Consider the following 14,791-nt stretch of genomic DNA (forward strand, 5'->3'; position numbering starts at 1 on the left):
TATTTTTAGAGTTTTTAAGAGCGGACAATTCGGAAGTAATCCACGGCAATTTATTAGAAGAATTTATTCTAACTTTTGGTACACATTCATTAAGAAAATTATTCAGTACGTCATAAAATTTATTAACAGCCTGTTCAAGGTCAAATTGATTATTACAGTGAAACAAAGAGGCCCATTCTGTGGAAGTAAAGAGAAGATTCAGTTTTTGAAACTTAGTTTTCTTAAAGTTGAAAACAGATATGAATGTTCTAGAGGTTAGTGGTGTTGAAATTGGGGAGTTATAAATCAACTGTATACAAAGTGAGGGATGATGGTAATCTTCAGGAATAGATACAGGAAATTTAGAGTATTATTCACAAATACTAAATCCAGTATCTTACCATACTTATTTATTACATTATTTATTTGATACATATTTATTTCCGAGAAGCGAGTTACAACATCAAAAGAGAGCTGGTTCGTATTCTCACTTGGGGTCAATGGTGTCATACCATCAGAGTCCTCAAGCGAAAGCCACTTAATTGACGGCAAGTTAAAGTCTCCTAGTATTAGAATTTTATCAGTATCACACATGCTCGAGGCTATTGAGTTTATTGCAGACAAATGTTGAAAATACAGATTGTGGTCAGATGCAGGAGGTATATATGAACAGGTAACAAATAATTTAAACTTGACAAATTCAATACAGACTCCTATGAACTCGATGTCATATAGGTCATTTAATGTAATAATATTAGATGGGTATTTGGAATCGACTGCAATTAGAACACCGCCACCTTTTTTAATGATTCGATCTTTTCTAAAAATTTGATATCTTGAGCATAATATTTCGCTATTTAAAACAGAAGGTTTCAGCCAAGTTTCTGAGAGTACTATAATTTGAAACTCGAAATCGAAACTATCAGTGAACAGTCGAGACAATTTTGTATTTAGTCCCCTAACGTTCTGATAGCAAATTGAAATAGAATTATTTAGTTTTTTGGAGTCGACTCTGGTCTATGAGGTAAGTGAGCTAAGTTGTCTGATTTTTCAACAAATTCTTTTATAAATGCTTGAGGAGGCCAAAAATCTATCGATAATATCTGATCAAATATGTTCTGAGGTACAATAATTTTGAATGACGATGTACATGAATGTCCAAAAATTTTATTATAAAGGTGTGCTATTTTGTTGCCCATTAAGTGTGCTATTTATTTGGTACACTACTGTAGCATAGCGGTATGCTTTTAGTACATACACACATACCAACAAGCAAGCGAGAACATAATTTGTATATTTTGTCATTTCTGTTTCTGCATTTCCAAAACCATTGGAATGCAAAACAGGTTTTATGTGGCGATGCAAAACAGAAGAAAGTCAATCGAAGTTTGAGCATCAAAACGATCAACACGCACCACCCCCGTCGTGACGAAGTGAGAAGTACAAAAGTGTTAACTTACAAAATATTATAATTAAAACATTAAAGTGAATTTGCATAAAAATCAAATCCTAATAATCGAATGTGTATAAACAATATTGTAATTATAATTTTATACCTGAAACAAAAACATATAATACTTACCGTGTTAAAAACATACATATACCTGAATAGTACAAAAAACCATAAAATACTTACCTTGTGAATTTCCTTATACTTACCTTTGTACATAAACCTGCTACTTACCTTTGATACATACCTAAATACTTACCTTTTTTGAAACATACGAAAAACCTGTGAAAAGAAAAATATTTATACTTACCTTGAAAACCAATTCCTAAATACTTATCTGTGAACACCTAAATGCAAAAGAAACCCATTGTAAATACTTACCTTGAAAATCTATCAAAATTATCAATAAAGTTGAATTAAAAGTTGAACAAAAAAAAACATAAAATCTTTTCTATGGAAAAAAGTGAAAAAAGGTAAAGTGCTAAACATTTGGTCCATATCGAGCCAGATAGTGAAGTTAAGAAATCTTAACAATTACAACAAAAATAAAATTTGGAAAAAAAAGAAGTTTGTGAACAGTGAAAGAAAAAATCCTACAACAACAAAAACACACAGTGGAACAGTGAAATTACAAAGTAATTACAACAAAACAGAGAATAATTTTTGGAAAAAAAGAATAAATAATTTGAAAAAAAACCACTAACATTTTACAAATACAGTGAAAATTGCAACACAGTGGAACATATCAGTGGAAGACATACAGTGGAACCTAAAACAAAAGAACAAACAAAAAAGTTTAAAAATAGATTTTTTCAAATTAAACATTAAATTTTCAACAATATACACACAAACTACCAAGTGATTAAACAAAAAAATATTTTACAAGAAAAAAAAAAATTAAAATTAAATTTGTTTTAAAAAATACTAAACAAAAAAGTTTACATACAAAAACACAAATATCAAAAAAACCAATTACACTGAAATCAAAGTGAACTATTTCCAACAAAAAGAAAACTAAAGTTTGTAAAAAATAACAAAGACAATTTCTACACCACAAACCAATATCTACACAAACAAAACAATAAAATCTAAACGTGAATTCCGTGACGCGTAACAAAACAACAACAAACAATCAGTTGGAGAGTTGGCGCAGAGGAAAAGGCGGACGGACGGACAAGAGGTTAAACCCCCACCCATACTTACCTAGACCCTATAACCAAGCATAGCAAAGTGAGTACAAATAAGTTTTTTGATTTGGAGCGTGGCATCAAAAAAGGAACACAGGGTACGGCGAATTTTGACTCCCGACACTGTCCCTTTATACGATAACTCGCTATTACATCACAACTTGACACCTTTGGATGCAAAGACCCAAGTTTTTTACATAACCCTAGAAAAGAGGACTGAAGTTGACCCAGCAAACGTGGGAACACACACATACGTCCACACATACACACACAAACACATACAACGTAGTGAAATTTGGGATTTTGTAACAAAAATTTTTCAATTTATCCACATAAATTTCTAAAAAAGGTAAATTTTTGTGTAAATTTGGTTAGATCATTTTGTGGAAATCTAACAATTTACAAATACATGCACAGTTCAAGCATAACATAGTGGAATTTTTGGAAAATTCTCTCAATTTTGGAAATTTTCTCATGCATTTTTAAATACAAGAAGAAAAAGAGAAATTTTGTGGAAAAATTGGAAAGTTTAGTGAGAGACTTGTGGAAAGTCGACCTTTTCGCTCATACATATTTGTCCGTCCGTGAAATAATTTGGAAATCTTGCTCACTGACCCGCCATAATTTTTTGGAAAGTCAACATACATTTGGAAACTATATCATTTTTGGAAGCTGATATTTGTTTTCACGCTTCTTGACACAACACAACAAACATTTTATTGGAAAATAACCTAAAATTTACAAACTCATCGTGGAAAAAGCACATATTTATCAAATAATTTATACATAAGCGCCATATTGATTTCCCAATACATCAATTTTGGGAAATTGGAAAAAAAAACATTTTGCGCCTTTTACGTACATAAGCATAAGCGTTTGGTGGACAAGCGCCCAAAAATTTGAGGTTAACTAACCTAAACATTCGACACTTTAAACTTTTTCTTATCTTATGAAAATTTATATAACTTTTGATACTCATACATTTTTACAGCATCTTTGAAATTTTTTGGATGAAAATTTTTGATTTAGACACAAAATATTTTCGTCTTTTTTGCAAATAAGCAATATTTTGTTGAAAAAATTATTGATTTTAAATTAATTAATTTTTAATTTTAAACCATTTTGAAACAACAATACAACATTCTAAAGCATTTTTCGCTAACAATTTGGATTTTTTGGACCCAAAATAATTCACCTTTGAAATTGTTTGCTGGGATTTTGCTCTGGCTTGACTCGTTTCTTTACTAAGACATTTTTGTTTCCACCCAAAACCAATTATTATTGGAAAAAACATCAAATTTTCGTCTGTGTTTAAAGCGAAATCATTCTCTCAACAATTTATTTACAAAAGCGTCACTAAAATAGTTGTTGATTTAGACAATTATTCAAAAAACAACTGCGTACAAAAAATCATTTCACTTTTTCTGATAAAATTTGCTGTTTAACTAGGGTTTTATTACAGCCTTGTTATTTCTGCAATTTGCTGTTCTTTGGGACTTTGTTAATTTTCTGGATAACCCAACACACATTTTTCTTCGACTTATTTTTGGAAATTTTTTTTTCGGATTTTGATTGAAATTTTTCGACCTTTCAAAACTTTTTCTTGCGTTCTTTGAATGAAAATATTTGGCATCAAATAATTTTAATTCTCTGTACTCACATTGGAGAAAACATTTATCGTACTCCACAAAACATTTACTCTACTCTACAAAATATCCAGTTGTCGTGAATTTATTTGGGAATTAACATCAAAATTTTGCTAAGACAAAATTTTCTGATTCTGTTTTTTACCCAATAACAAAAAGGTTTGACCCTTTGATTGGACTACTTTGTCATTTCTTGCGACTCAGCAAATTTGTTCTAAAGTCAGATCTAATTTACAAAGAAAGATGGCCAAACTTAATCGTGAAAAATTTGTTAACTGTCTTAATGATTTAAAAGATTATGCAGCGATTTTAAGTATAGCAAACACAGAAGATGATCTTCATAGATTAGAGGCATCAAGAGTTCAGCTAGATTCGGTTTATGACAAAGTAAAAAGAGCGTATGAAGAATGCAGGGATCATGTCCCAGGGGAAGGTGAAAAGGAAATTGACAAAAATAAGCTAAGAACTCATTATCTAGAAGCTATTGACATTTACAAAAATGCTGTAGGAGCGATTAATGGGCAAATTCAGTTAGTTAAGCAGAAAGAAGCAGAAGAAAAAGTTAAAAGAGAATCTCAAATGACGCAAAAACTCAATACTGAAGTAGAATTTACACCTGTTTCAAGACTTCCACCATGTGACACAGACACATTCAGTGGAGGTTACAGCGAGTGGCCTACGTTCCGAGACCTCTTTACAGCGATATATATTAAAAATTCAAAACTAAGTAAAGTTGAAAAACTCTTCCATTTGACCCAGAAAACAACAGGAGAAGCTAGAGAGATAGTCAGTCATGTCCCACTTACAAACGATGGCTTTGAGTTAGCGTGGAAGAATCTCACTGAGCGATATGAAAACAGAAGGATGCAGGTCAACGAGCAAATCAAAATTCTTTTCAATTTACCCCATATAGCGTTTGATTCAAGTAACACAATTCAAAAACTTCAACGTACCATTAATAGTTGTATTCAGACTCTTGAGACTCTAGAAGTTGATGTAAAGGGTTGGGATCCTATCCTTATTTATCTTTGCTCCTCAAAACTACCTCGATCTTTTCTAGAGGAATTTGAAAACTCTTTGCACGACAGCAAAACTTTGCCCACCTGGGAGCAGGTAAACAAATATTTGACCCATAAATTCAAGACATTAGAATCTGTAGGAAATATTAAGCCTACAAGTACAAAATACACTCAACAAAAAACTGATTTTAGTAAAAAATCAAAATTTGCAAACAGTTTCCATACTAATACTTGGCCAAATTCACAAAATAAGGGGGGTTCGGTGAATAAACAAACTTCGAATCAACAACAAAAGACTCAAAATACGCAAAATTGTCCACTTTGCAAAGCAAATCATTTTATTAGAGATTGTTCTCAGTTCCTAGGAAAGTCAGTAAATGATAGAATTCATTTAGTCAAGATCTCACACCTTTGTTACAATTGTCTTTCGTCTAATCACGGCGTCAAAGAATGTAAAAGTCGGTTTGGTTGTCGTACTTGCAATATGAGACACCATTCCATGTTACATAAGGGAACAGACACCCAACAACAAACCCAGAATTACAACTTAGCAAGAGATGAAGTGCGCCCTAGTACTAGTGCTTCAGCTCTCACAACCACAATACAGTCCACAGAACCACAAAACGTTACAACCTTGACTCTACAAGAGCATAGAGTTTTCGAACATAACCCTAGTGCAACTTTGCTTTTCACTGCTATAGTACAGGTCGAAAATAGAGGACAATCATATGATGCCAGAGCAATTATTGACCCTGGATCACAATCTACCTTTATCTCTGAAAAACTTCGAAACAAATTAAAATTGCCTACCAAGAAAAACCTTGTTCATGTTACAGGACTTAGCCAAATCGTCTCAGAAACTTCTACAAAATCTTGTCTTTTCACTTTGCGTTCTCGTTTAGACCCTAGCTTTGAATTAGATGTATGGGCACCAGTTTTGAAGACCCTTCCGTCTAATTTGCCTTCACAAAATATTGAAAAGAGTAAACTTACAGATATTATTGGTCTTAACTTAGCAGACCCGAAATTCCACATAAGTCAACCTGTCGATCTTCTCATAGGAATGGATATAGGACCCTTAATCTTCGAAATAGGGACTCCCATAAAATCTTTTGGCTCATTCTTAGCGCAAAAAACAGTATTCGGTTGGATAGTAGGCGGTCCAATACCCGAAACCACTAGAAATCCACATAACATTTCTTTGTTTAACACCACTTCAATCGAAAAGATTATTACACGTTTTTGGGAGGTGGAAGAGCCCCCAAAAAGAGTTTTGAGGTCAGAAGAAGACTCATTCTGCGAACAAAACTACCTAGAAACAACAAAACGAAATAAAGATGGGAGATATATTGTTACCCTACCTTTTAAAAATTGTGAGGAGCTCGGAAATTCTCGTAATATAGCCCTCGCACAGTTCTATAGAATGGAGAAAAAACTTTCAAAGACTCCAGAAATCAAAGACTCATATGACAAAGCGATATTAGAATACTTAGAGCTGGGACATATGAGAAAACTTTCACGGGAGGAAATAGATCAGACCCCAAATTACTATCTGCCGCACCATGCGGTGATTAAACCAGATCGATTGACTACTAAACTTAGGGTAGTATTCAATGCGTCAAGCCCCACGTCAAATAGAAGAAGCCTCAACGATAATCTTTTCGCTGGACCCATACTTCAGCAAGATCTTGTTTTGCAAATATTAAAATGGAGGTTCTTCAAATATGTTTACAATGCCGATGTTACACAAATGTATCGTCAGATTCTCTTGGATAGAAATCACACTCGTTATCAACGAATTCTTTTTAGGAAATCTCTTTCTGACCCAGTGGAAGATTATGAGCTTTTGACAGTCACTTTCGGAGTGAACTGCGCTCCATTTTTAGCACTCCGTACTCTCATGAAATTAGCAGAAGACATAAAAGATATATACCCTAGAGCTGCTTCAGTTATTTTACAAAACTTATATGTTGATGACGTCCTAGCGGGAGGTCATTCCATACAAGAAGCATTAGACTCTCGCAAAGAATTAATTTCTGCCTTTGATTCAGCAGGTTTTCAACTTAGAAAATGGACTTCAAATGAGCCCAAAATAATGAAAGACTTGCCAAGTGATCACCTTTTGCCTCTCAATTGGCTAGATCTGTCTGAAAATGATTCTACCAAGACCCTAGGTATCAGATGGAATATTTCGGGGGATAGTTTTTCAATCCCATCGCCTTCTATAGAAAACAAGATTAACTATACAAAACGGGAAGTTCTATCTACGATTGCCAAATTGTTTGACCCATGTGGTTGGTTAGCTCCAGTAATAGTAGTAGCCAAATTAATCATGCAACAAATTTGGTTAGACAAAATAGACTGGGATGACACTCTCAAACCCATGACACTTTTAAATTGGCAAAACTTTGTTAAAAACACTTTCTCAATTGACGTTATCACTATTCCAAGATGGATTAAGTACACACCAACTAATCAAATTGAGATTCATGGATTCTGCGACGCGTCAGAGAGCGCGTATGGCGCGGCCCTCTACATTCGGGTAGAAAATACCAATAAAAGTGTTGACACATTTCTCCTAGCAGCAAAAACCAGGGTCGCACCGATTAAAAAGATTTCCTTGCCACGACTTGAGCTTTGTGGAGCTGTACTTCTCTCTAAATTGGCCTCTTCAATAATATCAAATCTTCAGATGTCGAATATTGAATCTTATTATTGGACAGACTCCACAATCGTTTTAGCTTGGCTTAAAAAACCACCGTGCCATTGGAGTACCTTTGTAGGTAACAGAATTTCAGAAATTATTGAAAATGTTGGTAATGATCGATGGCGTCATGTTGACTCTGAGGCGAATCCCGCTGATGTAGCAAGTCGCGGATGTTCACCGATCGATTTGAAAACACATAATCTATGGTGGCATGGACCCCAGTGGTTAAAATACCAAAAATCTATTTGGCCCTCAAATAATATTCCGTTAGATACGAACTTAGAAGAGAAATCAGCTAAGGTTCTCACCCTTACAACCATTACTGATGATGCCAGACAAGAACTTTTAAAGAAAGACCCTTTGGTAAATTTCTCAAAGTTAAACAGAGCATATCGAGCATATGCATGTGCTATTCGATACTACAAAAAACACTTACGAGCTTGTCCCGATTACTCCCTTGAAGAGATTCAACAGGCTAAACGTCTAGTTATCATGGTAACCCAAAAATATTATTTTGAAAACGAGTACAAGTTATTGCAAAGAAAATCTAAACTTCCATCTAGTAGCGGTCTTGTTTCTTTAAATCCGTATCTTGACTCAAATGGCCTTATTAGAGCAAATGGTCGCCTTGTTCAATCACCTGCCTTAACAGAAAATGAAAGGCATCCCATCTTGTTACCATATATGTCCAAGTTATCGCAACTCCTAGTAGAATTTACACACCAAATAACTATGCATGGTGGAAATCAGCTCATGACTCGAGTCCTACGTTCAGAGTTCTGGATATTCAAACTGAAAGTTCTAGTGAAAAAGACTATTCATAATTGCAAAATTTGCACCTTGTATAAGAAACACAGTCAAAATCAAATCATGGCTTCTCTTCCGCCGGAGAGGACTTCTCTAACACGACCCTTTTTCAATACTGGTGTTGACTTTGCCGGCCCTTTCAATATCAAAAACTTTACTGGTAGAGCGTGTTTAATAACGAAGGGTTACGTATGCGTTTTTATTTGTTTCGCCACCAAGGCAATCCACCTAGAAGTAACTAGCGATCTGTCGACGCAATCATTCTTAGCTGCCTTCACTCGATTTATAGGTCGTAGAGGTTGTCCGGCGTGTGTATACTCCGATAACGGCACCAATTTTGTCGGTGCCTCCGAATTACTCAAAAAAGATAGAGCAGAATTTATGAAAAATCTCAGTTCACAAGCTATTACCCAAAATTCTCATCAAAACTTAGAGTGGAAGTTTATACCTCCTGGCGCTCCCCACATGGGTGGATTGTGGGAGGCCGGCGTTAAGTCCTTTAAGACACATTTACGTAAAAGCTTTCCGAATCTTAATTTTACTTTCGAAGAATTCACTACAATATTAATTCGTATTGAGGCTTGTCTGAATTCAAGACCCTTGAGTCCAGCCAGTGACGACCCTAACGACATAGCTCCCTTAACACCAGCTCATTTTCTCATTGGGGCACCGATGTTAGAGCCAGCAGAACCGGATATTTCCGATTCCGACCTTTCATATGTTAATCGCTGGAAGCGACTTAAAATAATTTCACAACATTTTTGCCATAGATGGAAACATGAATACTTAACTGAACTTCATAGAAGACATAAATGGAAATACCACAAAGACAATTTAAAAGAAGGCGATCTTGTGGTCGTGAAAGATGATCGCTTGTCGCCAACTGAATGGAAGTTGGGGCGAATTGTTAAGACATATAAGGGGGTGGACGATAACATTAGAGTGGTAGACATCAAAACTTCGCTTGGCATCTCTAGTCGACCCATAACCAAAGTTGTCAAGCTATTTACCGACTGACTAGTCGGACCCTCTTTTCTTAAAAAACTTGGTACTCCTCTCTCTCTTTTAATTACAGATATGGCTGCCTACCTCCCACACAATAATTGGGATGAAGAAGAGGAGGAAAGACCCCCAAACAGGCGACAACAACAAAATCGCCCACCACAACCAGAGCAACCTCAACAACAGCCAATCCAACAACAACATCAACCACGTCAACAACATCAGCGTCAGCATCAACAACAGCAGCTTCAGCATCAACAACAGCCACCAAGACGACAACAATCAAGAAGCCGATCGGGTCAGCGAGAGGAAAGAAGAGATCGGCCGAGTTTCTGGCAATATGCCTGCGGGCTCTGCCAGGATGATCACGCAATCGTGACATGCCCCAGGTTTAGAGAGCAGTCTGCTTTTCAGAGGTACGAAACCGTTGAACGGAGAGGGTACTGTCGGAACTGTTTGGCCCGTAGTCATCTGGCACCGGACTGCACCAGTTTGACGAGCTGCAGAAGGTGCGACCACCGACACCACACCTTATTACATGGGGCCCCACAGTTAGATAACACCTTACAACCAGCTCCCATTGTGGTGCCTTCATTCTCTTGGGATTTGGTGTTCGTCCCCACAGCCCTTGTGCGTGTCTCAGCCGACAGTGTAGATACTTGGAAGACTGTACGAGCACTCATTTGTCAGTCGGCCACGATGTCCAGAATGGCCTATTCAACGTTCCAAAGGCTTGGTCTCAGATCGATAATATATCAGAGTCGCCGATTTGCTACATTCAAGATTATGGCCAGGAACATAAACGGCACGTGGGCTTTAAAAGTAAACGCCCTTATTACCGATGAATTGCCACGCAGACCCTATTCCGACCCTTTGTTAGAAGACCCTACAGGCTACTTTGCGCCGCAAGCTCTCGCTGACCCCGATCCTCGCAGCAACATTCCCATTGATTTAGAGTTGGGAGCCGATACATTTTCTGCGATTCACCAGGAGGGCTGTACACCGGCTGGCATTGGAGATGTGAAGGCGTTCAACACAAAATTAGGCTATGTATTTTCAGGCCCAATTAAAAATATGCCTACTAATTAAACTCTTTTATTCACAGATATCACGGCGGGGGAGGCATGTACATGAATGTCCAAAAATTTTATTATAAAGGTGTGCTATTTTGTTGCCCATTAAGTGTGCTATTTATTTGGTACACTACTGTAGCATAGCGGTATGCTTTTAGTACATACACACATACCAACAAGCAAGCGAGAACATAATTTGTATATTTTGTCATTTCTGTTTCTGCATTTCCAAAACCATTGGAATGCAAAACAGGTTTTATGTGGCGATGCAAAACAGAAGAAAGTCAATCGAAGTTTGAGCATCAAAACGATCAACACGCACCACCCCCGTCGTGACGAAGTGAGAAGTACAAAAGTGTTAACTTACAAAATATTATAATTAAAACATTAAAGTGAATTTGCATAAAAATCAAATCCTAATAATCGAATGTGTATAAACAATATTGTAATTATAATTTTATACCTGAAACAAAAACATATAATACTTACCGTGTTAAAAACATACATATACCTGAATAGTACAAAAAACCATAAAATACTTACCTTGTGAATTTCCTTATACTTACCTTTGTACATAAACCTGCTACTTACCTTTGATACATACCTAAATACTTACCTTTTTTGAAACATACGAAAAACCTGTGAAAAGAAAAATATTTATACTTACCTTGAAAACCAATTCCTAAATACTTATCTGTGAACACCTAAATGCAAAAGAAACCCATTGTAAATACTTACCTTGAAAATCTATCAAAATTATCAATAAAGTTGAATTAAAAGTTGAACAAAAAAAAACATAAAATCTTTTCTATGGAAAAAAGTGAAAAAAGGTAAAGTGCTAAACAGACGATCTATTCTCTGAGTAGCGCTGTTTTAATTTATAAGTTTTCAGGAAATAATCTCCATTTATTTTAGATTTGATATAGTAATTTATGTCATCAGCCGTTACAACTGGTGCGAACCTATCTACACCAAAATCTACAATAAAATATAAAGAATTAAATTCATCACACATTCTGCAGACAGGTTCGCTTAGTGCATAATTAGTGCGATGAGAATCAGTGTTACAGAAACGATAATATCTACTGAATCTGATAGGAACATTTATTTTGATTGAAGAAATAAGGAAATCTGAAAGTATATTGCCATTCAAAATTTTTTGTACCATAATTGTATTGAACATTACACGTCTACTTTTTAATGTTGGTAATCTGATTAACTTAAGCCTGCTCGTATATGAGGGCAAGATGAAATCACTATTCCAATGAAAGCCTCTTAAAGCAAAAAGTAAGAATTGTTTTTGCACAGATTCAATTTTATCAGAATATTTCGAATAATAGGGATCCCATACAACAGAACCATATTCAAGTATAGGTCTGACAAGTGAGACAAATAATTGCTTTGTGACATAGGGATCAGAAAATTCCTTTGCCCAACGCTTAATGAATCCTAAAACTCCATTTGCTTTATTAACCATTGTTATAATATGATTATTGAAATTTAGTTTGGGGTCCAATAGGACACCTAGATCAACAAAGGAATCCACAGATATTAGAGTAGATTCATTTATCCGGAAATCATATGTTAGAGGTGAGGTTCTAGAGAAACACATATGTTTACATTTCTTTAAATTTAAATCCATGTTATTAATAGCGCACCACCGGGAGAATCTATTTAAATCGTCCTGCAGTAATTGTAAATATTCTACAGACTTGTGTGTTATAAAAATTTTAACATCATCTGCATACATAAGTAGTTCAGAATTTTTTATTGACAACGGTAAATCATTAACAAATAATAAAAACAAGACAGGGCCCAGATGACTCCCTTGAGGAACACCTGATGGTACATTTATTGAATTGGAATGACAATCCTCAAATAAAACAACTTGTGACCTGCCTTGCAAGTAAGACGAGATCCAAGATAATAGGATTTTACTGAAACCGATTCGGTTTAATTTGTATATTAATAATTTATGATTGACTCTATCGAACGCTTTACTGAAATCAGTATAGATTGTGTCAGTTTGCTTCTGCTGAGTAAATCCTTTAATGACCTTTGAGGTATATTGAACTAGGTTCGTAACGGTGGATAAGCCACTGCGGAAACCATGCTGATAAGGGCTTAAAATATGATGTACTTTGTAAGAGATTACATCCGTGATGAGTTTTTCAAATAACTTCGGAATTGCACTCAGTTTTGCAATTCCTCTATAATTGGATACGTCGGATAAGCTGCCAGATTTATGAAGAGGTACCAAGTAAGATTTTTTCCAAAATGTTGGGAAATAACCAAATTTCAGGGAATAATTAAAAAGAAAAGTTAATGGTGTAGATAAGGAATTATGACAATTTTTAAGTATTATACTAGGTATGCCATCAGGACCTGGGCTTTTTATAGGTTTAAGGCAGCATAAACCCTTTGAAATGTCTTCAGTTCTGAGAAACGGCATACTAAGGTTATCCATGTTAGGTAACTGATATGGATATTGAGTATCCAAGAAACTATTGCTATACGAATATGTTGAAGCAAAGAAATTAGCAAAACATTCAGCGATATCACGATCGCCTACGAATTCATTATTATTATATTTTATTAAATGAGGTCTACGGGTACTTTTTCTTTTTAAATTAACAAAATCATAAAACGATTTTGGATCGGATTTAATATTTATCTTAATTTTATCAATGTACATTTTATATGACCTGTGAGATTCAATGTTGTACTTTGATCTGGCAATGGAATAATTTGAATAATCTATAGAAGATCCCGACTTTTTAAATTTTTTGAAAAGTCTATTTTTAGAGTTTTTAAGAGCGGACAATTCGGAAGTAATCCACGGCAATTTATTAGAAGAATTTATTCTAACTTTTGGTACACATTCATTAAGAAAATTATTCAGTACGTCATAAAATTTATTAACAGCCTGTTCAAGGTCAAATTGATTATTACAGTGAAACAAAGAGGCCCATTCTGTGGAAGTAAAGAGAAGATTCAGTTTTTGAAACTTAGTTTTCTTAAAGTTGAAAACAGATATGAATGTTCTAGAGGTTAGTGGTGTTGAAATTGGGGAGTTATAAATCAACTGTATACAAAGTGAGGGATGATGGTAATCTTCAGGAATAGATACAGGAAATTTAGAGTATTATTCACAAATACTAAATCCAGTATCTTACCATACTTATTTATTACATTATTTATTTGATACATATTTATTTCCGAGAAGCGAGTTACAACATCAAAAGAGAGCTGGTTCGTATTCTCACTTGGGGTCAATGGTGTCATACCATCAGAGTCCTCAAGCGAAAGCCACTTAATTGACGGCAAGTTAAAGTCTCCTAGTATTAGAATTTTATCAGTATCACACATGCTCGAGGCTATTGAGTTTATTGCAGACAAATGTTGAAAATACAGATTGTGGTCAGATGCAGGAGGTATATATGAACAGGTAACAAATAATTTAAACTTGACAAATTCAATACAGACTCCTATGAACTCGATGTCATATAGGTCATTTAATGTAATAATATTAGATGGGTATTTGGAATCGACTGCAATTAGAACACCGCCACCTTTTTTAATGATTCGATCTTTTCTAAAAATTTGATATCTTGAGCATAATATTTCGCTATTTAAAACAGAAGGTTTCAGCCAAGTTTCTGAGAGTACTATAATTTGAAACTCGAAATCGAAACTATCAGTGAACAGTCGAGACAATTTTGTATTTAGTCCCCTAACGTTCTGATAGCAAATTGAAATAGAATTATTTAGTTTTTTGGAGTCGACTCTGGTCTATGAGGTAAGTGAGCTAAGTTGTCTGATTTTTCAACAAATTCTTTTATAAATGCTTGAGGAGGCCAAAAATCTATCGATAATATCTGATCAAATATGTTCTGAGGTACAATAATTTTGAATGACGAT

The 14,791-nt window shown here is 35.0% G+C and overlaps 1 protein-coding gene and 1 long non-coding RNA gene across 2 annotated transcripts in view; one reads left to right on the top strand and one right to left on the bottom strand.

Annotated features, from left to right (window-relative positions):
• LOC141391517 (uncharacterized) overlaps positions 1-14,791 on the bottom strand; it is a 363,526-nt gene that overhangs the window by 165,584 nt on the left and 183,151 nt on the right. The window lies entirely within an intron of this gene.
• On the top strand, positions 1,240-11,672 carry LOC141395275 (uncharacterized). Its single transcript, XM_073970937.1, has 2 exons — positions 1,240-2,659; positions 9,871-11,672. Exon 2 carries the CDS (start codon positions 9,873-9,875, stop codon positions 10,884-10,886), a length of 1,014 nt encoding a protein of 337 aa, XP_073827038.1. The 5' UTR covers positions 1,240-2,659; positions 9,871-9,872; the 3' UTR covers positions 10,887-11,672.

Source organism: Musca autumnalis, unplaced genomic scaffold (assembly GCF_047663935.1).
Source record: "Musca autumnalis isolate F117 unplaced genomic scaffold, ASM4766393v1 scaffold_1, whole genome shotgun sequence".
Lineage (NCBI taxonomy): Eukaryota > Metazoa > Arthropoda > Insecta > Diptera > Muscidae > Musca > Musca autumnalis.